The sequence below is a fragment of the Neolamprologus multifasciatus genome, chromosome 23 (genome assembly GCF_963576455.1).
Source record: "Neolamprologus multifasciatus chromosome 23, fNeoMul1.2, whole genome shotgun sequence".
Taxonomy (NCBI): Eukaryota; Metazoa; Chordata; class Actinopteri; order Cichliformes; family Cichlidae; genus Neolamprologus; species Neolamprologus multifasciatus.
Window position 1 is genome coordinate 4,788,378 of NC_140460.1, and position 27,137 is coordinate 4,815,514.

The 27,137-nt window shown below is 39.4% G+C and overlaps 1 protein-coding gene across 3 annotated transcripts in view; it reads right to left on the reverse strand.

The window, feature by feature from the left end:
- agbl4 (AGBL carboxypeptidase 4) overlaps positions 1–27,137 on the reverse strand; it is a 370,527-nt gene that overhangs the window by 336,596 nt on the left and 6,794 nt on the right. For all 3 annotated transcript variants that reach the window (XM_085151358.1, XM_085151353.1, XM_085151357.1), the window contains exon 3: positions 1,532–1,656. In XM_085151358.1, coding sequence (XP_085007484.1) covers positions 1,532–1,656 — 125 coding nt within the window. The remainder of the gene's footprint in view (positions 1–1,531; positions 1,657–27,137) is intronic.

A 27,137-nucleotide genomic window follows, 5' to 3' on the forward strand; every position in this document is an offset into this window, starting at 1 on the left:
ATCCTTACAAATAACACAGTGAAATTATATCATACAGAAATAAAATATTATTTCATACCAGTAATATCTCTTGCTCATTAAAACCTTGTTGGTATCTACAAATAAATAAGCACACGACCCCTGAACAATGTTCCAGTGAAACACAGAATCTAGTAAGTTAACTTTAGTTTTAAGTAAAGTTAACATTTTTGTGCATAACAGATAAGAAATACCGAGAACCACATATTTTGTTATGTCCTTTAGCATAATCCTGTTGAAAATAAAGGACCAGCATTTAGGATAGAAAATGGTAGTAGCAATCATAGTACTATATCACATGCTTACTTGTGGTTCTTGGGGTATTAATAGTAAAACGGGAGGCAGAGCCTTCAACTTTCAAGCCCCTCTTCTGTGGAACCAGCTCCCAATTTAGATTTAGGAGACAGATACCCTCTCTATTTTTAAGATTAGGATTAAAGTTTCCTTTTTGATAAAACTTACAGTTAGGGCTGGATCAGGTCCCCCTGAACCCTCTCTTGGTTATGCTGCAATAAGCCTAGGCCGCTGGGGGCTTCCCCATCATGCACTGAGAGTTTTTTCTCTACTCGCCTCTTTTCACTCTCTATATGTTTATACACCACTTTGCATTTAATCATTTAATCATGGGCCCTGAGCCTGGCTCTCCCATAGATTTCTTCCTGAAGTTTTTCCTTCTCACTGTTGCAAAATGCGTGATCATAGGGGGGCTGTCTGACTGTTGGGGTTTTCTCTCTTTTATTGTAGAGTCTTTACTTTACCTTTAACAGCCTTGAGGCGATTGTTGTTGTGATATGGAGCTGTATAAATTTTACATTTTTGGTTTCCTTGGGTTAAAACAATTGCTTATATCTATATGGAGTTTTCTTCTATCCAGTTTGCCATGTTTTGCTACAGTAGCTCAGAACAGACAAACCAAACACTGCTTCTGCTTCTGCAATAATGCTAAACAAGTTAGCATTATTTCATTAAAATAAACAAGAAGTGGCAAACAGTTGGTTACAAATTGCAGCTACATTACCATTCTTTACTCATAATAAGATATATGTAATATTAAAGTAAGAAGAGAAGTTGATAGTGATGCAAATATTGCTGTAAGTTTATAGTTGTGAGTATACACCTAAATAAAATCTACATTAACCCTTTCATGCATGATTTATGACAACCTCAATCAGGATTTTTTACCTCATATATTTATTCATCTTTAGGCATAAAAAAAGATTTTTGAACTTTCTTTTTAAAAGTTTTTTACATGTCTACTTAGGTGGACAACAAACGTTTTGACAGTATGGAGTGGCACATCAGTGTCCAATGTAGTGGTTTATGTGCAAGTATACCATCAACACTGACACAAATACAACAAAACAGCCTTTGAATAGCTGTCCACTATAATGACCACTATGCGTGAAAGGGATAAGTTAGATAGTATTGTCTATTCTAAATTAATTAATAAGTGAAGACGTGGGTGCATACAGAGACAGCCAGCAAACACACTAAAAGGCCAAAGCATGCTAACCTGTGTCTCTCGGACGTTCTCCACAGTGAAGTTAAACCACACTCTGAATCTGGGGTTGCAGGTATCAGGCCGGATGAAGAGATCAAATTCAAACTCACTGATGTAGTCAACACGACCCAGGTTCCCTGAGGGGAAGAAAAAAACAACTTAGATTGGCATGTTGTAGAACTGATCAGTGATCCGCTTCTTCAGTATTGCTAAATCCTCTCAGTCGATATACACAAAACTTTACAGAAAGACAGGCAGGCAATCCCAAGACAAGATAATGCTGTAGAACAGCTCCTTTTAAATCTAAGACGTGCTTTTAAAGACACGTGTTCACATTAAATGTCATGCAGACACACAGGCCAACCTGTTTTATTAACAGCCACCCAAATATGTATTTTATGTGACCAAGTCAAGGTTTCCTATTCCTCAGTGAATTTATGGCAGCCCCGCACAATAGCAACACTGACCATCATATATTGACGTTCTATTTTTTCTGCTATTGTACAATAGCAGAGTGAGTGAAATCTTTTCTCAGTGTAGAGCTGCTTGAAACATGCACAGCATCTGGATCAAAGAAGTGATCAATTGTGGAAGGAAGGAGTGTCGTAGGCTCTTCTTGTGCTGAGAAAACAGCTGGCTCTGTATCATAAACAACTCGGCAACAATTTTTCCAAAACTGATGCACTGAAATTGACAATCAAAAGTTGGGCTGGGCTATATCATACCGTTCACGGTAATACCGGTATAATGTTGGGCAACAATAAGAAAATGAAATATTGCAATAGAATATGGGTAAAACGTGCATGCGCAGTGCCTTTGTTTTCATACGCACATGGCGGAAAAAGCATGGCGGAGAATGAGAAGGGCGAAAGCGGATTGTTGAATGAAACAGATGAACCAGAACTGGTTTGTAAAAATGCTGCAACTTCAGTGGTGTGGAACTGGTTTAGCTTTTGTCCGTCAGATACACAACAAAGCACTATTTTTGGTAGAGCATGCATGTTTTTTGGAAAATACAACAAACTTAAAATCAATCCTTTTTTCTGAAAATCGACAGAGCCCCTTATAATCCCGTGTGCCTTATGTATGAATTCTGGTTGTGTTTACTGACCTCAAAATGATTTTATGTACACGGCGCTCAGCAATCTGTCAAATGTGTTAGTACGACTTTCCTAAGCTACGAAGCCGCACCGCTTGATGGATTGTCGGAGCATTACGGCTATCGTGGGCAGGAGCCTCGCTGAGTGATACGTACTTGTGTGTGTATAACCTCTTTTTAAGTTTTGTGGATATTATACATGGTTATGCTGAGGATATGTCGGCCAATTTCCACTGGAAATGCCTTTCGGTTAAACTGTCAGCAAGGAATTTGCATTTGCACTGTTACATTTTTATATAACTTTAAAGCACATAAAAAACAGCTGCTTGTTTACGTGAAAATACATTGATGGGTTTTTTTGCACTAACAAAGTTGTAGAGTTGTAAAGTATTTTGTCTAGGGTCAATTATATCGTCCGTTATCGCAAATTTTCAAATGTATATCGTGATAAATATCTTTGGTCATATCACCCTGCTCTAATCACAAGTTAGTCTATGGTCTTAACAAAACCCTCTCAGCATCAGAGACCCAATACTTCCAATAGGGTATTAACAGCAGCTATACTATGACGTAACTATGAGTTAATGTTAGAGTACAGATGAATTATGAAATCAACTGCTTGTTCATCTGGTTAAGTTTAATTCTGAATGTTACTTACTTCTCTCTCTCCTGCTGAATAATAGTAAATATCACTGGAATGCACTCTGCCTGACGAAGCAGCAGGCGGGACTACGCTCCGTATTTTTCTGCATTTAAAAGTATCTCAAACCAACTTAATGCTCAAGTAGAATTACTCTCAGACATTTACTGCCATAGGTATGAGAAACAGAAAGACCACAGGGTGTTCAAGCAATCCATATTTGACACACGATATACTATTCACAGCAAAAATAATAAGAATAAAATACATCCAGATGATCAGTGAAATATAATTAATCCACTGGGAAATACGTTCCATATTCCAATTCTCACAGCTGTCTTTAAGCTGGGTGGGTAGTAGCTGATTATAAGACAGGCTTTCTAAATATAGGCCTTATGTTTCTATTCTAATTCATATCTGCACACATTAATTGGAAACCCTTATGCACAAATTATTGGCTGCCAGTGTAAAAGCTAAAAAAAGAGCTAAAAGTCTGTTAGTCTTCTCAATAATAATAATGACTATATAACAGTTTATTCTTAACTCAATAAATGCGACCAATCATCTCTGTGATTTTAAGTATTAGAATGTAGTGCAGCATACGAGCAACAGCTGATCAAGTTTGTTGGGAACGTGTGCCGACCACTAGGCTCCACCTCCCTCGCAGCTTTATTTCAGGGCGTTGGGGTACTGCTGACCACCTGGTGGCAGGTAGTACCAAAGCAGCAGCACGCACACACTGACACAGCAGATTATAGACAGATGGGCTAACTACCACACTGTCAAAGCAGATCCCTCTCCTTCTGCCATTGGACAGCTAATCCACCAGTCAGCTTGTGACACACACACACATGCATACAGAGACCACACACCCACTTTGCTCTGCTCCACTGAAACTATACACAGACGTGCCATCATTAAGTTCTATAGGACTGCAGAAAATCACCAGGTGCACTAACAAATAAACATTAATACTTCCTATGAAACTTTGTTTCGTGATGGGGAAAAAGTGACTTTTTGGGATACAATTCATTTGATTCTGTTCTCCATTTATGGTGCGTCTCATTACACTAGGTCTTTGTTGTAGGCCTTTATGTTCAGCCTCATTGGCTCTCATGACCTATAGTCAACGAGGCAAGTATTTTTAAGTTATGTCTGATGACACAAGATGTGAGGCAAAAAGAATCAGTGAAGAAAGGGAAGTGAAAGTGAATGCAGCATTCCTGCAATAGCAAAATTGAGCACAAGCAAAACATTCGCTCATGTCACAGCTATAAATGTAAAGTTTTATTTCAATTCATACAGCACATAATGGAAATGCACAAGCAGTAAGAAGCAAACCGCCTGGTGTTATTGTGAAACAATAAGCTGATGACTGATTCGTATTTACATTTAAAGCCTGGCGTCCAATAACAGCTTCCACTAATGGTGAGTGGCATCTCATTCCAACACACCAGTGCAGGAACGAAAATCTGTCTTTGTAGACCACTAGTCTGATTAGGGAGTGTCTGGGAAAAGCTATGACACAGTATATAAGTCTTGTACTTCATCTGCTTATTCAACTGAAATGCGCTGAGTCGAATTCATAGAGCATAAATCCCAAGAAAGTAAGACAAGAGAGACAATAATAAATGTAGACGTGCAGTCTGCGGAAAAGAGAGGCAAAGAGTGTCGATTCATGACCTTTATCATGTCCAACTTACAGGTGCAAAAAGAAGGATTGCAAAGAAAGTCAGAAGGTGTGTATTTAGCTGTGCATGTATAAAGAGAACTACACGCGCCAGCTCTGTTCAGCCAGTTTAGGAGGAAAGATTATAGAAATACTATCACAAGTGTTTCTAAGATGACCTTTTCTTGTGATCCCCAAATTATTGTCAACATATTGTTTGAGGGAAAATATTTTCCATTAGTCTTTTTTTCAAAAAAGAATTTCCAGAGTAGACTTTTTTAAAGTATTTGTCCAAAGGGGAAAAAGTTTATTGTACATCCTAGCACATTTATCACGTGTTCGTGACAACAGTGACCTGTAGCAATATGGAATGAGATATTTCGAAAAAAACAAAACAAAACCCTTAACTCATCACATGAAAAGCACAGCTCTTTGGGGGGTAGGCAAGCATGCACTAGGTTTCTCACATTAAGCTATTACAAGCTGAGGGTTAAACCAGGGCTGGCTGCAGGTAGAAATCACTAACATAGACACATTAGATAGACAGCAAAGCAGCGCCATCTCCAAACAAATGTGACATTAAATCGATCGTCTGTCATACCAACATCACAGCTATTCATAGAGGCAATGCTGCCAAATACAGCCTATTAGAACAAGTTAATAATGGCCTCCAAAGGTCATCCCTTCTATCAGACTCTTAATAATGTTATTCAATATTGAAAACCCAACCATTCTCTGAGGGCATTTTAATTATTTATTTGGGATCATTACTCTTTTAAGATTTTATACTTAGTAAGTGCTTTTAAACCATTATATGAGGGATCAATAGGTTGATTTTTTTTCTCTCTGTTGTGATTAGATCATTACTTACTACCAACATTACTTAACCGAACAGTTAATTGGAACTAAACTAAAAATGATGCCGAGATTTTTCCTTTAAAGCGTTTAAAATTTAAATAGGTGGCTTAATGACCATGACCACAATTTCATTTGCTTTCTCAGGATTCAGAGGCTCCACTATAATTCCTTATTATGGACAATTTTTTACAAAACATTGCACTGAAAATAAAGTGGATTATAGTAGGTGGATTATAGTCTGGCTCAAAATAAACATTGTCTTAGATAAAGAAAGAACATGACTATATATATAAATATATATGTTCTTTCTTTATCTAAGACATTGTTTATTACAAACCAGGCTATAATATATCTATATATCTATATATAGATTTGTAGCACACCATTTGCACAGGTTTATCAGGATTTTTCCCCGTGTATTAGTTTGCTAACAATAAGTATTAACATTTCTAGTTGATGAAAGCCATCAAAACCCAAACACACTATGCAATAGCTAAACTTCTGCACAGGAAACAGATACTAAACTAATCGTGGTTTATGAATACAGTATCATAGTTAGCAACAGTAGCCCTGGGCGGCTGGGTTATTGAGCCTAATGCTCGAAGGCCTGACATGAGAGATGGCTGCAGCATGGAGTTTAGAATTACATGTTCAGCTCGCAGAGCAGTAGGGATATGACACGCCATTGATCCCCGTTTTAATTTTATGGTGGCTACCTCCAGATTCAAACGCTTTGGTAGGCTGGTAGCCTGACCCTTTTAATCAATCCTATATCATTTTGTATTTAACCAGCATTAACGGCTAGCTGATTTTTCTGAAATGCCCACGGAAAGCATTAAAGATAAACCAGATAAATCTAAAATAGGTTATGCAGATCACGTATGATGTTCTAAAGAGATTGCAAGTACACCAGATTTGTCAAAAAATTATTTTAGCTTCTTTATGAAGCAGACAGATTGTTTAAGTGTAAGAGAAGCTAATGAACTCCAGACTGCGAGAAGATGAGAAGGGTGAAAAAAATGAAACAATTTCTAGTCCTTGAGATCTCTTGCATAATTCCTCTTGAGTATCATCTCTTTCTATATTCTTTTTCATTGGTGTCTTGGCAGGTTATGTTGAATATCAATCTTCGTCCTTGAGGGAAAACTAGCGCAGCGTTTAGACATTAACAAATTGGTTTTCAATGAACAGCTTAGCCCTGCTGGTGCAGCCCAACAAAACACAATTGCTGGTTCTCAACAAGATTTTACACATGACAGTTTCTCCTTGAGGAAAACCCTGAACAAAACCCTCCGTCTTTCTCTATACTTGTATGTTTTCCCCCCGATTCTCTTCGCCTTCTGTGTCTCTCAAAGTCTCACACAAACAGGAAAAATAAATAAGAAAAACAGAAAAATCTGACATATTTTTCAGCAAGGGTGTAAATGACCAGACACTATATGTTGCAAACAAAAGTATCAGTGAAATGGGTATGAAACCTGCATCATTACACAGGGCCATAGGCAAGTAAACAGGGTGCAAGCATGACTTGGCCAAGTGGACAGTCAGTCATTCACACATGGGCTCACAGAGTGTGTGTGTGTGTGTGTGTGTGTGTGTGTGTGTGTGTGTGTGTGAGAGAGAGAGAAAAAGAGGGAGCTGGAGAGGGAGCAGAAGAACCTGGCTAATGTAATCCCATTACAGAGGTACAAGAGGGAGCAGTCACAGTGCTCAGCCCACACAATGGGCCGGCCTGCAGCCTGTAGCTATCCACTGGATGGATGGTTTCTGCCATGCAGATGGATCATCATACAGCAGCAGCAGGCCTGCCCGCCTCAGGCCTGAGGTGGAACTCACTCACACAGCCAGCCATTAGAATAGTAATAAGCAGTTGTTTCAAAATGAAATAGACTGTGTAGTTACAGTGTATCCTCCTTAGCAGATGTAAGGACTGCCATGTCCTATATGTTAGTTTAGCTACGTGAATTACACACACACACACACACACACACACACACATATATATATATGTATGTGTATATATACACACACACACATATAAATATATATATATATATATATATATATGTATTAGGGGTGCAACGATACTCGTATCGATATTGAACCGTTCGATACAGTGCTTTCGGTTCGGTACGCATATGTATCGAACAATACAAAATTTTTAATTTATTTTATCAACTTTTCTTCTGACGATGCTGTCTGTGTTGAGAGCTCAGTGGATCTGCGTTCGACTACTCCGCCTAGGCTGCACTGTCGAGCGCAGATCCACTGAGCGCAGCGCAAGCTAGCAAGACAGAAGCTAAGCTCGTTGCAACATGGCAAATTGAACCTCCCCCACCCTCATTCAGATCTGGCGTTTGGAACTATTTTGGTCTTCATGTGACGTATGACCCTGAAGGTAAGCCGTCATGGACAAAAGTAAAACAGTATGTCGGATGTGCTACGCAATGCTCAATTACATGGGTGGGAACTACTGCGTTAGCGCAGTTAGCTCGTTAACGTGTTGACGCCGTCCAGCCCCACACACGGGGCGATCCGTGGTAGCTCGTTAACGGAGATTTGCCATGTTGTGGCGTTAACGTCATTTCAGATTAACGCTGACAGCACTAGTGGGAACACAGCGAATATGACTGCACATTTACGCCGACATCATCCTAGTGCAAAGACAAGTGGAAGCAGACAAAAACAACAAGCACGCAAGCTACAAACTTTACCCGAGTCATTTAGACAGCCGTTAGCACATGATTCTCCTTATGGGGACCTGATATGTTTAATATGCTGCTGAGAATATAGCCCAGAAGAAGCGTATTGTAGAGCTTTTATTTTGGAAAGAGCCATTTCTCTGTAATAAACTCTCTTTTCCAAAGATGAGTGATTTCTCGATCAGATAGATTTATTATTTTATCCCTTTGTTGTTTCAGCAACATTAAATTTAAAAACTGAGTTAAAATATATATTTATAATTTTAATAAATGACAAATTAAAAAGGCATGAACATTGTTTTGTATCGAAAAAATATCGAACCATGACACCAAAGTATCGAACCAAAACCGAACCGTGAATTTTGTGTATCGTTGCACCCCTATATATATATATATATATATATATATATATATATATATATATATATATATATATATATATATATATATATCAGAAACAAAGACTCTCTTATAATAGAACAACTTCAGATAGTCCAGCAGCAACTGTGTTTAAAAATCAGACTATAGATTACAACAGGTCTGAACTGCTGAGGGAGACCAGCCAGGCACCTATTTAAACTTATTTTTTACTGAGTTCCATTTCATTATTGGAAAACACATCAGCTTTTCCCCCCAGCTGCTCTGTGGTGTGAGGAAGATTCCTGGACACAGAAGAGGGGGACCGATAAAGATAGAATTGATTCCAGCCAGCAGCGGCGACAGCCACAGTGTAAGGGGCTCAGTTAAGACCTGCAGCAAAACGTCTGGTTTTGCTCTGTCTCTCTCTTCTTCCAGTCTAAAGGCAAATCGTCACTGAGGCAACATCAATCTCCTGCCTCATGACTTCTCAAAGCATGCCTTCTCCCCTGCTGCCTTATCACTTCATCTTCAGGCAAGATTAAAGAGGTCACCTCCAAGTTTCCACAATCTAACTAACTAACACGTATAATAAACTGCAGCCTATCGTATAACCTTAAAAGGATGGTTTCTGTTTTGTTTTGTTGGGATTTTTTTAAGTTAATGGACAAGTTCAAGCTTTTGCAGTATAAACATTTGCATAACTAACGCATCTTTAAACATATTTGTCCATATAGTAAATATGAGGCTACAGCAAGCAGCCAGTTATCTTATCATTGTCTAAATGCAGAAAGAAAGACAGTCCGGACTTGTCAAAAGCCAACATTAAAACTTAAAACTTCACAATAACACAGTATAAAAACTACACATTATAAAGCATATGTAAGCTAGTAGTGTGTAGCAAATTCATCATTTTTAAAGTATTACTTCTAAATTAATACATACATATACAAATGCTTTTCTCTTCATTAATAAGCTCACATATAACTTGTTTAATGACAGCATTTTTACACTTCATAAATTAAGGAATTACCATATCTAAATTAGGAATCATAACAACTACAATTGCCAGTCTTGGTAGCCGGGGATCAGTCCGCCAGGGCCTCCGCTCTTGGCCGCCGCCCGGCACACAATGCACCCGACCCCTACGGCGCCTCCTGCGGGTGGTGGGCCTGCGGGAGGATTGGCCCATGTTCCCTTTTTGGGCTGTGCCCGGCCGGGCCCCATGGACTAAGGCCCGTCCACCAGACGCTTGCCCTTGGGCACCCTCCCCGGGCCTAGCTCCAGGGCGGGGCCCCGGTGACCCTATCCCAGGCAGGGTAAACTGTTCCCTTGATGTTTTCCTCATAAGGGTCTAGGAACAATGCGGTTTTCGTCCTGGTCGCAGAACACTGGACCAGCTTTTTATTCTCTCAAGGATACTTGGGAGTTTGCCCAACCAGTCTACATGTGTTTTGTGGACTTGGAGAAGGCATTCGACCGTGTCCCTCGGGGTGTCCTGTGGGAGGTGCTATGGGAGTATGGGGTGTCTGGGCCATTGCTACGGGTCATTCGATCCCTATACAACCGTTGCAAGAGCTTGGTTCGCATTGCCGGCAATAAGTCGGACTCATTCCTGCTGGATGATGGGCTCCGCCAGGGCTGCCCTTTGTCACCGATTATGTTCATAATTTTTATGGACAGGATTTCTAGGCGCAGCCAAGTGGCGAAGGGCTTTCACTTCGGTGGCCTCAGAATCTCATCTCTGCTTTTCACGGATGGTGTGGTTCTGTTGGCTTCATCGGGTGATGGCTTCCAGCTCGCACTGGAACGTTTCGCAGCAGAGTGTGAAGCAGCGGGAATGAGGATCAGCTCCTCCAAATCTGAGGCCATGGTTCTCAGCCGGAAAAGGGTGGAGTGCCCACTCCGGTTCGGGGATGAGTTCCTGCCCCAAGTGGAGGAGTTCAAGTATCTCGGGGTCTTGTTCGCGAGTGATGGGAGAAGGGAGCCGGAGATCGACAGACGGATTGGTGCTGCAGCTGCAGTGATGCGGACGCTGCACCGGTCCGTCGTGGTGAAGAGAGAGCTGAGTGTAAAAGCGAAGCTCTCAATTTACCGGTCGATCTACGTCCCTACCCTCACCTATGGCCACAAGCTGTGGGTAGTGACCGAAAGAACGAGATCGCGGATACAAGCGGCGGAAATGAGCTTCCTCCAACGGGTGGCTGGCCTCTCCCTTAGAGATAGGGTGAGAAGTTTAGCCATCTGGGAGGGGCTCAGAGTAGAGCCGCTGCTCCTCCACATTGAAAGGAGCCAGCTGAGGTGGTTCGGCAAGGCTGCTGCCCCCACGATCCGGCCCTGGATAAAGCGGAAGAAGATGGATGGATGGAACAACTACAAGCCAGTTATGTAAGATTAAAAATATTAACAAAAATGTTTAAAATTGTTTTAAAAAGTGTCATTTAGAAAGTGCATGGTCATGATTAACAAATACATATTATTCTGTGGATTTATACATCTCATGATTAAGAGAGTGTGTGTAAATAGAGGTTTTCTAACCACATATTAATACTACAAATCACGGTTAATTCAGGCAGTTAATATGCTGTTGTTAGTATTACCTTATCTAAAGTGTGGTCCAGGAAGTCATACTTCCTGTCCCACCACTTTGTAGCCAGCTGTTTGACCTTCCCTAGTAAGAGAATACACACAAGTGACAAATTGGTGTTTGCTATAAATAACTATAGCTCGAGAAAATACTTGTACAGTTTGAAATAGGAGACCCAGAAATCACTGCTACAGAACTGTGACTTATTTATCTTAGTGCAGCCTACTAGCCTTGCAGCCATACTGTCTGCTGGTGCCCATAGCATTACAGTCTGTACTTAATGCAGCTTATTTCTTTTCCAATACACAGAAGATTTTAAATATGAATCATAGCTGTCTTTTTTCTCTTTTGATGCTGCATTCAGTTACATTTGTCCCATCTTGGTATTAAACCACATACACATGATAATACTACAACTAATGAAAATGTGAATTTAAAATTATAACCCTAGCTGCAAGAATCAAAGTGCGTGGGATGTATGATGATATAATTGCATTCAGTTCATGATTAAAAGCTAAATACACATGTCAAGTTTATGGCAACTCATGAAACTCATTTTCAAACTCATTTTGTTGCTTTTTTATTTTCTTCTTAAAGGTAAAAAGAGCAAATTCTTTTATTTACAAATCTGTCATAGTAGCATTTTGAGAGATATTCATTATGGCAATAGAGGATTGGTATTTCTTGATTAAATGCCAGAACAGCTCAGTGTTATACAGACTGGGTTTTTGAAGTTCCATTGAATTGCCCATTGATTTCAGATTCTCCTTGACTAAGGTAGAGTAGAGCCAGATCACGTCCTCCTTACCCCAAGGAGTTGCTTTGAGTTTGCATTGTGCCCAAGGAGGAGACCATCCTTCCTTATTTGCGTCATCTGAGTTCACCTGTGTGCTAAGACAATGAATAACTTCACTTCCTCTTTTAATGTGACTTATCTAATAAATAAATAAATATCTCTGTGAAATAGTTACTATGGTTTGTAAACTCATTCATATTGTCTTTTTTCAGACACTCAGTAATAATTGGACATGGGCGATCGTGGCTCAAGAGTTGGCAGTTTGTCTTGCAATCGGAAGGTTGCTGGTTCGAGCCCCGGCTCCGACAGTCTCGGTTGTTGTGCCCTTGGGCAAGACACTTCACCCGTTGCCTACTGGTGGTGGTCAGAGGGCCCGGTGGTGCCAGTGTCTGCCTCGCCTCTGTCAGTGCACCCCAGGGCAGCTGTAGCTACAATGTAGCTTACCATTACCAGTGTGTGAATGGGTGGATGACTGAATGTGTAAAGCACTTTGGGGTCCTTAGGGTCTAGTAAAGCGCTATACAAATACAGGCCAATTGACTGACCTTTCATTGTCAAGTAAGGCCCTAGTATTCCATGACAAATTAAGCCAATATAATCTTTTTGTTTGTATCTGCAGTTGACTTCAAGTGTGGAACTTGCATTTGGTTGCTTTTCACTGGAAGTCTCAATAATGTGGCCCAAACTAGGGCTGCTCGATTATGGCAAAAATGATAATCACGATTATTTTCACTGAAATTGAGATCTCGATTATTTGATGATATTTATTTAACAATAACAATGTATTGAATAATGGCTTTAAAGATTGTCAAAAAATAATATAAAATAGTGTGCAAATACTGATAACAGTGCAAATGTTTGCAATATAAAAAATAAATGAAAAATGTAAACATCTATGTTTAGTGAACTTTGCAGTGTTGCTCTGTGGTGCAGCTACGACACTGTAGCAAAGTTTACACACTATGTCTACTTGATCCACGTCTCACTCCGCGAACCCATAATGTTTTTTTTACCTCTCTTTTCAACCAACGGCAGTCACTCTCCTCTCCAAATAACTTCTGCTTAGCTTTCCGAGCTTCCCTTGGGTCCTCTTTGTTGTGACACGTGTTCGAAATGCAGAGAGGTGCGCTCGATTTGCCACACGGAGCAGCGCGAGAGTAAAGCACGAGGGAAGGGCTAATAATCGGCTCAGTCATTTTTTATGATCGTTGAAAGCCCAGATCGTAATCGTGATTAAAATTCGATTAATTGAGCAGCCCTAGCCCAAACAGATGTTGGTACAAATGAAGGAGGCCAGCATTAGGCTGAAAAACTAAAAGCCATCTGAAATTCACTCGCCAGCTCAGCAAAAGGCCCGAAAGACCACTAAAGACAATTGAACCAGATGATTGCAGAAGTCTTTGTTTCTTTCTTTGTTTATTCTTTTGTTAAGAAAAACCCTTTAGAACATCTAGACAGATCAAGAGCAATCTTTAAGAGGTCGACATACAATAACCAAAGCCAACAAACAACAATCAATCAATCAATCACATTTTCAGCAAGGTGCAAACTACTGTACAGGATACACTGAAGAACAGGAAGGCCAAATTTACCAACTTTAGCAGAAAATATCTAAAACAGCCTGTAGAGGTTTGGAGAAAATAATTGAACAGACGAAAACAAGAAAAGCACGGAGAAGGAAAAGAACAGCTCACCAAAGCATGCCACCTTATCTGACCAACCTGAAGGAGGTAATGTTATGGCATGTATAGCTGCCAGTGAAACAGGGTTACTAGTATTTCTTGATGATGTGCAAATAGATAATGAGCAAAAGGACACTGAGAATATTCTTCAATGGCTGAGTCAGTAAACTGAACTCAATCCAACAGAGCAGCTTTTCAGTTACTGAAGACACAACTGAATGCAGAGAGAACCACAGACAAGCAGCAATTGAATGTGGCGGCAACACAAGCCTCACAGAGCATCTTAAGAGAGGAAACACAGCGTTTGATGATGTCCATGAGTTTTCCAAGTCTTAATATTATGTTAGTTTGTTAGTTTGTCCAATTAACTTTAAACTTCTGAAAATAAGGAACTATGTATAAAATGACTATTTTAAACGACTAAATAGTTACAAAGAAATAGTTTTTAAACCCTTTGAATTAAAACTGAAAGTTTGCACTTCAATCACATCTTCACAAATATTTATGACGCTAATTTTATTAACGCTAAAAGTATCCCGTGGTTCAGCTGTTCAGCAAGTGTCTTTCTCTCTTCAACCCCTACTACTAACTTAAAAACTGGGCTTACATATCTTCCATTCTTTAACCCCCCAGTGGATGCTATTTGCATCTTGCAATAAATAGTTATATTTCACTATCTGTTGTGTCCACTTTGAGTCTTCAGGTACTGCTTGCCTACAATTACAGGCTTAAGTGTGTTTTATTTAATACAATAATGAACTGAACACATGGATTATTGTCATTTAACTTTAAATGATAAAAGATCTGATGAGCTTGATGTCTTCTACAGCAACACACACAAACGCACAACCACACAGGCAAGTAAACAGTTTTTGTAAACATTATTGGAAATTATTTTGAATATAATCAGAAGATACAACAACACCAGGATAAGAGCAGACAATAAGAAAGGACAATAAGCGAAAAAAAAAAAATCATATTGTTATGAGTCCATCTATGCTCCAGTGAACTCCTCGTTTCAATATAGATGAAGAAAGCTGGGCCCGAGGACAGCAGTGAGATATGCAGGCAGCCCACACATATCTGATGATGTACAGGCCTGCCTGCACATTCTAAAGAGAACACATTTTCGAGCTACCCTTTTATAATTGTATTTTTTCCCTTCCAAAAGGGCCTAGAGCTAGACTCATATGCTCCATCTGAAGCGGTTGGTGTAGTAATGGGTCATAGTGATGCATTCATACTGAGACTGGCTTAATTGTATTATCAATCTCATCCAGACAGTGCTTCAGCCCCACAGCTCTGGACATGCTACTGTCAAACTCTCTGCATTAGTATTGGGAAGTGAACCATGAAGAAGCAAAATCTTAACTTTCATCTGTTTCTCAGGCTAAAACAGCAAGTTAGCTAGTTGAATGATGTTTTTATCAGAATATGGCCACTGCCCTTCTTGGGTTCCCTTACGTCACGTTCCCTCTGTCTAACCGTCACTATGTCACTCTTGCCTTCTCTGTATTTATCTTTCCCATATGGTGTGCAGTGAGTAAACGCAAGTCCGTTCCAATTTCATGCTATCTTTTAACAAGTTAATTATGTTGAGCCCTACAAAGACTGAAGGCAGACAGAGGGGGTGGCAGCAATAGCAAAGGGATAACTGCCCAGGTCATCTCTTTGTTGTTCTATCTTGTTTTGTGTCTCAAAGCACTCTCCTTCTTCTCTTTTCTCTCTTCTTTCTTTTCTTATTGTAGCCTCCTCCTTCTTTTCCTCTTCGTTAGTAATAGCTCTAGTGGTGGAGGAGGGTTTTGAGATAAAAAGCACTGGGAACTGAGGAGTCCTTTGCAAGCCTAAGGCAAGGAGAAGGTCAATAGGCCTGCTAAGAAGGGCTGTTATCATCTTGGTAACATGTTATCGGAGAGCCTGCAGTAGTGTTTATTTACAGTTATTGCTCCCTCTGGGTACACACTTCAACGCCTGGGGCTGATTGCTCTGTAATGAGTTAAGGAACACAGGGAGCCGATGCAAGAAAAGAAGGGAAACGAGGGAGGCAAGAAATCACTTGCCAAAAACCAATAGGTCAGCAAAAAATCAAGTATGAACAGAGAACCATGGTCATTGAAAATGCAGGCCAAAAAAAGTGTGCGGATCTTGACCTTAAGTTGATTGCCTCGCTCTAAGAAAGGACCGCTCACTGACTTGAAATAGTCAGTTTCTATCTGTAATGTCCTTCGCCAGGGCTGGGTTTTTTCTGTTTTACTTGCCAGATCATGTCACTGTTATGTGTGCTAATCACATAGGTCCATATTTAACAGGTTGAAAGGCAAAGTGGGAAGAGTCAACCCAGGGGTTGGCCATTTCAGGAAAGAGGATGTCTCCGGTGGTGTGTGAGTGGCTTTTTCTACACTTCTACACTACACTGAAAGTCAAATGAAATCTCTCATTATGGGCCAGCATTTCAGTCTGAGAATTAGACTAAGTGCAGCTACTGTCAAAAAGGACAGAAAATGAAAGATTGAAGAAGCAGGAAAGGCAGTGGTGAATACCATTCAAAAGGCTTGGATGAAGACCAAGGAATTTTTCAGGCACTGTATTTAACTATCAAGCAATTACAAGAAATTAATGAATATATCTAAATTAGTCAGATATTGAAAAATAAATATATAAGAAAATCATCTAAATACATTTTTTCTAGACTATACCATAAAAGCAAATCCATCCAGTGACAACCTAATCCCTTTTCATAGCATCGGATATGGGAGATTACAAGACATAATTAGGTAATTTCATTTAGACATAATTCATGAGAAGAGAAGAGCGCAGGGAGCTTTTTTGGGATGAAGTTTCTCCATCACAGCAGGAGGCTCTGAATGATGCCAACTTCATGATTCAGATATGATAACTGGAGTGAGCTGATGTAGAAAGGGAGGACTCAGAAACATATTTGCTTCTCAGCACTCAAGGGTGGTTACAGTCAAAACGAGCAGAATTGGACAGAAGCCTCGAGAACTGAAGCACTTGGAAATCGTCTAGTAACATGCTGATTGGGTCGCAGTTATTAAAATCAGATTCAAGTAATGATTAAAGCTATTTCAGTTCGTTTTTTTGTATACTTACCATCATTACATAAAAAAGAGAACAATTCTAATAATTACAACAGACCCAATAACTTCAGAAGTGTCTCCAAGTACTGCTTAATTTCAAACGTGTAAATGTGTTCTTCTCTTATAATCCTCTCCTATACCCTTAAGCTGATTTTGATATAGCTAATGACATCCAACGCAATTTAAAGAGATTTAAAAAAATACACTAGTACAGACAGATGCCTCTTAAAAGTACACTCAATTATTTTTATGTGAACAATGGGTCAAATTTCTATACTTAAAGTTACAGGAGCCACTTATCACGAGGCTGCAGTTCCCTGTACCTTTAGAAGTGTGTGTGTTAGTGTCTTACAGATCACTGTTTTGGTTTTACAGCCTGCAGCTTTATTACAACTTTATTATTAGTGAGTGACTGGTGAATTGGAAGGATTGAGCAGGCCAAAAATATTTTCCTTCACAGTATGGTAAAGATCACAGTACTTGATTTGCATTCACTACATGAGAAGACCCCCTCAGATGTTTGGACAATGACACTGATGTTTTGGACTATGCATATTGAAGCTTCAACATTAGCCTTTTGAAGGCATCATGTTGGTGTTTGGAGCAAAAGTAAGCCTAATCTGAACAGGATTGCCGAACTTATCAGCTAATGCTGGTTAGCTTAGAATGCTCCATCCATAAACTACACTGCAAATTAATGCATGAGTAACATCCCATAAATATATACTAGAAGTTCATCTTCTGTGTGTTTATACACCAAGCATTTGCATTAGTCATTAAGTATTATTAATCCCTGGCTCTCTTCCACATTGTGTCTTTTGCCACGTTTCCCTCTCCTCACGCTCAACTCGTCGTGCGAGTTGTGTGAGCCTCTTCTGCCAGATGTGTCTTCCTCTTAAAAGGGAGTTGCACGCCACCGCAACCCCCTCTGGCCTCTGCTCCGTGGCTGCTGGGTGACCTCTCATTTGGGGCTCTACTCAGCTCTTCCCAGGAGGGTGGCACGGTTCCCCCCCTTTGGTGGTCCTCCTCGGGTCCTCGTACTCTGGGGCCTCTGGATGTCTGGGGCCTGGATCTCCTCCATACCTGCTTCATGCCCTGGGGGACGGCGCTATGGCTCCCCACACTCCCAGCAGATCGTTACATGGAGAAACCTTTGGAATACAAGCATGCTGATCCACACAGGTGTGCACACAGGTGTACACAGACGCGGACTACACCTTTCTTGGCTGCTGCCTCAAAGCACATTGTGAGCTGTCTATCTTGCGTGCTGCACAATAGCGTTTAATAGCGCATCTAGTGTTATCCACTGCTAGCTAGTTTATTGTGATGGTGCTGTATTTATTATTTTGCTCTTTTTTGTTTTCTCTTCAGTTTTTTTTTTCTCCATACAGGTGATCCAGGTGTTTTGTTTGTTTTTCTTTCTTTCTTGCCCCCTTTCTCACCGTCTCTTCTCCCCTCTGTTTTTCTTTCTCTCCCTCTCTTTCTTTCATTCTTTCTCCCCGTCCTATCCCCCAGTCATGTCTGTCCCGTCTGTAGCAACCAAAAATAAAATAAAATAAAATAAATACATAATTATAATAAAGGTCAATCAAATGGACCAATATGGCAAGGCCATGATGATCCACTTGGTAAAGTAAATCCGCTTGGCATCTTTCTTGGCCTTGAGACAACAATTCTGATGGCTAAAGATCCAAACGGGACAAAAAAAAAGGGAGTTTTTCCTTCCCACTGTCACCTATTCATTGCTCATAAAGTGTCAGTTGATTGTTAGGGTTTTCCCTCTATTATTATTATTATTATTATTATTATTATTATTATTATTATTATTATCATTATTATTATTATTGCTAAGCACCTTGAGGTAACTACTGTTGTAATTTGATGCTATATACAAAAAATGTAATTGAATTAAAACCAAAACACAATTTTTGGAGGGTCTGTGCCACACAGCAAGCCATAACAATAGTACAATAATTCTACTCAAAAATTTGACTGTATTAAAAAGGCACCTACAGAGAGATTGCCAGATTACTGACTCCAATTAGCAGAGGAGCTTCTTGAAGACAGCAACTGGCTACAGATGGCTGTGCCGCGATACCTATAAATCAAAGTGGCAACAGCCCTACATCCCTCGACCAAGTGAATGACTTACAAAAGATAAATATAGAGCAGTCAAATTCAAAGTTCTGATCCAAGCAAATGTATAAATGCTTGCCAATGATACAGTCATCATAATCTTTATTCAGAACGACTACAAGTGAGGGATCGACACTAGCTGTTTTATAATGACCAAAAACATCATATTTTTTAGAGATTCCAGTGCGTTCACTAATAAGAGGTATTTGAAACGTCCATGGGGAAAACAATCCTGATAAGAGCATTTGGCCAAACAGCACTGGCCGCAAGGAGTGAATTTTCTATACTGTTACTTTGAGCAGCAGACCTACAAGATAGCAGCCTGGATTTAAACCAAAATGTATTCTTTCAGAACGCTGCTCCTGTGAGTATTTCATCCTTCACTGTATAACTATATTCTGAACATGTATTTGTGTTATCAAACAAACCCTGGCACATCAATGAAGCTCATCTCAGAGAGAGGTTTTCTAAATAAATCAGCAGAATAAATACAGGCAGCTTGAAAAACATGAAGTGGTAAAGCATTACAAATCCTTGCCATTTTCCCAAACTGTACCGTCTTGCCTTGGATGAAAAATGAGACGCCTGCTCTGAAACTGTGTTTATGGCGTTAGGAATTGCTTGGAAATGAATTACTGGATGAATCACCGGGGCCTTGTGCGCGAGAACCACTTGTGCAATGCAGAAATCTGGTTGCAGTAATGTTTACTTACGACACACTTGTATCACGACGCTAGAGGCAGGCCCTGAGCCAATGAATAGTGATGTTCCAAATATGTTTATAACACAAAATAGCCTAGAGCTGGATTTTAAAAACAACAACAAAGTGAAACCTGTTTGAGTCACCCCGCTTTCTTCAATGCAGATGAAGTAACCACGATGCAATTTTTAATGTTAAAAAGAAAAAACTTTATATAATATCAAATGTCTGAATATTCTTCCCTTCAGACTTTTCAAATCTCACAGCCACACCGTGACTACGGTTGATAATCAAATCCTTTTGTGACTCAAACTTTTACAAGTATCCTACTGCTGCTAGCATTTGGTGACATTTTGAATAGATGTGCAAGGGGTGGGCTCTCCTATGTGCTGCTCAAATCAGAGCCATCAACAATTAACTCACAAAACGCTGAGGTTGTTTGTAGTATTTCCTGAGCAGCAAAACTGAGCCAATGTGTTCACTTAGTGATTAGACGTGGCCATATGCAACAGGCCCAAATGTCAGACGGGATTATCACTCTGCAATTCATTCAGTGCTACTGATACCACTTTGCATTGCAAAAACTCTGTCAAGCCTCAATGAAGCCATGTGTTCAAGGCAGATTTTTAGATTATTAGCATTTGTTCTGCTTAGAAAAAATAAAATACAGCAGAACACTCACATGTTATCACCTTTACATTAATATGCAAGGAGTTGTTGTTTCCATATATAAAAGACAGCCAGTCACAGCTGCATTATAGTGGAGTTATCTGTGTGTGTGTGTGTGTGTGTGTGTCCATCTGTTTAAATCTACTGTTGCCTCTACTCAAACTAGAACCTTACTTTGTCTGCTGTTAGGTGCTTAGAGTGGGATTTTGGCACTGTTTCTGATTAAAATAGCTGCCTGCTAACTCTAAAAACAACAGAGAGCCATGAGAATAACCTGAAGGAGCCAAATACAGATGACAAAACGAACACAACAAGATCAAGCTGGGAGGTACTACAGACAATGATCATACAGGTTATATATGGGGTTATCTTTACAAGTGAATAATTCAGACTGAAATATAAAGACCGGCTACTTTATTAGATACACTGGGCTAGTACCGAGTTCGACCTTTGCTTTTATAACTGTCTAAGTTCTTTGTGGCATAGACTCAACATGGTTCTGGCCTGATAGCATCACACAAGTTGCTGCAGATTTTTCAGCTGCACACCCATGATGCAAATATCTTATTGCGCTCCAGTACATCCCAAAGGTGCTCTACTGGATGAAGATCCAGTGGGTGTGAAGGCCATTTAAATACTGTGAACTCATTGCCATGTACATGAAATCGGTTTGAGATGATCTGAGCTTTGTGACACAGCACATTATCCTGCAAGGGGCAGCCATCAAAAGAATGGATGGATATACTGTGGTCATTCAAACAATGCTCAGTTATAACTAAGTTGCCTAAAATATGCAAAGAGAGTGCACACTATTACACACCAGCAGCTGGTATCACTGATATAAGGGAGGACAGATCCATGTTCATGTAGTGTACGCCAAATTCTGGACTCTACTATCCAAATTTGGCAGCAGAAATCGATACTCATCAGATTGAGCAGTGTTTTTCCAACCTTCTACCGTTCATTTGTGGTGCACCTCTATGAACTGCAGCCCCACTTTCCTGTTCTTAGCTGGCAGGAGTGGCACCTCTTGTAGTCTTCTGCTGTTGTAGCCTATCTGCTTCAAACTTTGGCATGTTGCGCATACAGAGATGCTCTTCTTCATCTCTTGGTTGTAACGAGTGGTTATTTGAGTTACCTTTGCTTTCCCATCAGCCTGAAGCAGTCTGGCCATTCTCATCTGACCTCTGGCAACAACAAGGCATTTCCACAAAGAGAACTGCTTTGCAGTGGATATTTTCTCTTTTTCTGACTATTCTCTATAAACCCTAGAAATGGTTGTGTGGGGAAAATCACAGTAGTTTCTGAAATACAAAGAAATACATTCAAAGTCATTTTACATTCTTCCTCATTCTGATGAGGAAGAAATTGGTTTGAACTTCAGCAGGTCATCTTGACCATGTCTACAAGTCTAAACGTATCAGCTTGCTGCAACATGACTGTCCGATTAGTCATTTGAATTAACAAGCAGCTGAACAGGTGTACCAAATGAAGAAAGTGCATTATTTGATACATCGTGGACACTTAACACAGGGTCAAGCCAATGTAACCCAACCCCAATTCATATTGCATGAGGTTTTTCAAAAAGAGAAATAAAAGGTATTATATATACCTGAAGAAAATCTCAGAATATGACAATAAAACAAGAAGTAACAATAAAGAGTAATTTCTTAGGGATACAAATGGCCAATAAATAGCATAAATCAAAAGCAATGGTCTTGCCAACAGTCCCAAGACAACTCAAATTTATCTCCATACTCTGCGCCTGACTTAAAAGAAAGAGAGAGGAGAGAGAACTGCTAAAAGGGAAAACTGGAGAGGCCATTTAGTGATTTGAGCAGTGAAGCTTCTCCGCTGCCAAGGACATGTAAGAGAGACAGAGAGACTAGGAGTGCCTCTCAATACATCAGATGTCAGGAGGGCTCCCTCCTACTCAGACAAATAGATCTTCTTTTGGAAAGCCCATAAGAGAGAGCATTCTAAGGTCGGCGAGCTATAGAAAAGTAAAAAAAATCTAGCCATTAAAAGGCTATATGACAGCACAAAGCTCATGTGTGGGGAGTTAAGTGTCAAACAAATTCTGAATTATGCTCATGCTGATTACAAGTAAAAAAGCATTAACAAAAATTATATATTTTTGTTCCCCCCTGGGCTGCTTCTCCCTCCGGATTGTTTCATCAGAGAGGCAGAAGAGGTGAAGGAGAGAGCTGCATACTGCAGCAAACTCAGGCCTCTCCAAACCACTCGTTCTGAGCATCTGGCTTGATTGTAAAAACGTTTCCCTCTTCTTTAATCAATGGAAACTCAACTATCCTGATTCATGGGGCACTCTGGAGTATATAAATATCTTCTGACAAGCTTGACTGCATTCCCCCCCTTGACTGGCTACAGACCCCCAGCCACCCCACCCCCAAGTGTTCATATTTTTTCTTTCCTTCTGTAGTACCTTATTTCTCATGCTTTTTCCGACCATCTCGTTTTGAGCTCTGTCTTCTGAATTTTGCTTTAGTCGGGACTCTAATCAATCATTTTTCAGAGGGTCGCTGCAACTGCGACATGACAGTTTCTGGGAGAAGATAAGGCCAGACAAATTAAACACACTGCTGAGTGCTGGAAGAAAAGAAAAATACACTTGAAGCAAAATGAGATAAGCAAACCTACATAAGCAGTGACTAAAGGGACTGTTTTTTCCATGTTATCCTTACTACCGATCTCCTTACAGACATTTATTTATTTACTATTGTTTTCTAATTTAAAACAAATAAGAGAAAGCCTTTGTTTATCAATTATTAATAATGGGTTATTTATCATCTAGCGTAAATCCATGAAGAGGTTGTAGATATTTCATCAAAGCAGTAATGTCAGGGTTGGAAACCTTCATTTATACAGTAATGATCATCTGGGCAGTAAATATTTACTGCTGATGACTAACAGCTAATGAATGTGTAAAAATATAACAAAATATAATCTCAGCTCAGACTAGACGTTTTTTTATGTCAGTGTATCAATCCAACCCGCTCTGCATTGGAAAATAGGGGAAAATTACTTATTATCCATCACTGCACATGAGCCAAATTAACCTAATGTGTGCCCAGAAGAATAGCAACACCCTAAATATTAATTTGGCGTGAGCTCTCCTGGAAAATATAAATACCACATTTTGTATTGCTCAGACTAATAGATTTCAAAACTGTTGAAGATTATTGCTATTACTATTACTTACTCATTACCTCTGCTCAATGTTTCATGGTAAACATTAATGCTTACCATGTTTACCTTGAAACTGATATGGTGTCAAAACTAATTCTAACGACTACTAATATTGTTTTACACCTTAGTAGAATTAACAAGATAATTATTATTAAGAACCTGTGTCGGTAATTAACGATCTGCACACTGCACCACTCTAAATTATATTGCTAATCGGTTATTATGAAACAGTGTGTTTCAGATCATTTTACACAGTAACGTGAAAGTAACGCATAGTACAACACAAGTATACGAGTAGTATAACAAATGTCTTGTAATGTACTGTATTACTTTTAAGAAAAGTGTTCTGTGTAATATATGTAATACTTTGTTACTTTACTTTTTTTGAGTAATGACCCAACACTGATCACACCAAAGAGGGGGAATACCTCCAATGTGCACAAACATTTGACGACGCAGCATGTAGTTAATTTGCAAGAATGGAGCTGATAAGAATCAGAATCAGATATGAATCAGAATCACAAATTCTTAACAATTCCCATCCCTACCTGCTCTTTATCAGATGTTGAAACACAAGGCAGGACCATCTTAAATCCCCTGTGAACAGTCACATGACCACAACCAACAGTCATAATAACATCCAATCAGGAACCAGATCTTTTATAGGACAAAAACTTTGCGACAGAAACATAAAAATATGTCTCCACAAAAAAAAAAAAAAAAAAAACCCCAAAAAAACAAAACATAATCCATAACATGCTGAAGTTCAAAACAAGTAATATCTAACATTTTAAATTAATGCAGTTGATCAGACAAATAAAAAAATGCTATATCATCTTATATAGTGTCTGTCAAGTAAAACATTATTATTAAGAAATATATACACAAAATACAATATCAAAGCTCTTAATAAGACACTACACTGCCGTCCGGTATTCCCGTCATCAAGTCTAAAGGGGCGCTTGCATTATTAGATGCAGTAAATACAATATGACCCTCAACTGAAAACACATGAATCCATAAGAAATACACTGAAAAACTGAACATATAATATAACACTGAAATACAAGGAGTCATAAAAAAGGACAAAGTCCATTTCTTCGTTAAGACTTTTTGTAGCTAAATCTCTAGAGTGAAAATCCAATAAAGTTCACGCTGTAAAAGTTAAGTATTAATGCCCGCTTCTCTTTTTGCAAGCTGTACATGCTCAATGCCAATATAACTAAGACAAGACACATTGTGATTCATACGCTTTAAGTGTTGGGAACCCGGACTTTTCTGATCACGATTTCCAATAACACATCTATGTTCTGAAATAATATTTTTCAGAGGTCTGGATGTTTTACCAATATATGCCAACCCACAAGGACATTTAAGCATTTTTATCACATTACTGGTTTTACATTAAATTATCCCTTTAATTGGAAAAGTCTTGCTTGTGTCCGGATTATATAAAATCTTTGTTTTATGAGTAAAATGACATTGCTGACCATCATTGCATTTATAGTTCCCAAGGTAAAAACGCGCCAGTATCTGTTAATAATGGTGGCCATGTCTTTAGTCAAAAGTGAATTTTGAATAGCACATTGAATTGCTTTCTTTTAATTCAAGTATTAGGGATATAATACGTATAACCGAACTATTACGAGTAGAATTCAGTATTTTAATTGGGTTTTAATGATCAGAAGCTTGTTTTAAACACTCATATTTCTAACATCTTTTTAAAAAGCTGTTCTAAATCTCCTATTTAGTCTTCAAAAGTCACTATTAGAGCTACATAAGCAACATATGCAGTAGACCTGAGGCACAGTAACACTTCTTTTTTTAAAAATGCTGGATGATATAAACGTCTATGTAGTAATGAATATCTATCTGTAGCTTTTCTGTACAAAGTGGTGCACGAGAGTTCGATAAGATAGTCATTATTTATCTAACTGGAAGTTAATACACAGTCATGTGAAAAAGAGTTGTTGTTGTTTTTCCAGGACTCTATGCAGTCGTGTAAAAAACTAAGGACACGCTTACTGCTTTCACATGAATTAAGAGGGTAAGTAGCACCCAGGCGCAACTAATCAAATGCACTTTAACGGATCATCAGAAAGTGTGATCAGCTCTGTAAAAGTAGAAGTTCTGGACATTTTTGTTTTGTCTGGTGCATTCAGGTGTGTCTTAACACAACAACACAATCTCCCTAAGAGAACACATCCCATCAAAGTCAGCCCAAGGTCAGACCATGCAATGCTCAGGGAAACTGCAATAAAAAAAAACTCAAGAGCTACATCTCAGACCCTACAGGCATCAGTTAGTATGTTAAGGTTCATGACAGCACAATAAGAAGAAGACTGAACAAGTATGTCTTGTATGGAAGGACTGCCAAAAGAAAAGTCTTCTCTCTAACAAAGAAAAACAACAAAAACAAAAACACAAGAGTTGCATCTGAACAAACCACAAGGATTCTGGAACAATTTCCTCTGGACAGATGAGACAAAAATGGAGATGTTTGGTCATAACCACACATATAGGCACAAACACCTCATACCAGCTATTAGCACTGTCGTGCCACCAGAGGAATTTGTTCAACAGCTAAAGCCCGGCCACCAGCAGGTCATCCAACAAGACCTACGTAGACCGGGTAGGCCAGGTCCTTCGAAGGATACAGCACCTGAATTTGGACACAGCCAAAGATCCAAGCACTTCAGCAAATCTACAACCATGGCTGAAAAAGAAAATAATCCAGGTGGTGATTCAGTGGTGATGTCACAGTTCAGACCTCAGTCTAGTTTAAATGCTTTGGTGGGACATTAAGAGAGCTGTGCCTGCAAACTTAAAAAAAACTGAACATTGTAGCAAAGGGTGGGCCGAAATCCCTTCGCAGCGAGGTGACACACCGATAAAGTCATAGAGAAAATTATTACCATGAATCAGTGTGTTATTTTTTACTTTCATAGTCTAACAAGCTGTTACATTATTTACGAATCAGGTTAATTACTCAGGCTCAGGAAACACTATGACTTCAAACAGTATCTGACAGCCTTGACTATTTTGGTTGTAGTACGATATAGACATAGCAGTTCGACAATATCTGTTCTCCAGTCTGCAATATAAGTTGGATTGTATTGAGTGAATTGACTGTAAAGTCTATGAGTTGTCTTTATCAATAGACCCCATTAAACACTTGTCACCGCTGGGGAATTTCTTTGACCGTGCAAGCCATTGTCAGCAGAGAGCGGTCTGTCTAATCAATGAGTGCTTAATTATATCTGGTGCATGGTCCAGAGGTGCAGTAAAACAATAGGCCTGCGCTGTCAGTGTCGTTCTTTGTACAGACAGATGGCACTTTAGTCAGCGACATTGTGAGGATGCATTCACAAAAGACTTTTTGGGCTAAAAATGTCAACAGTTGGAGCGTGTGACA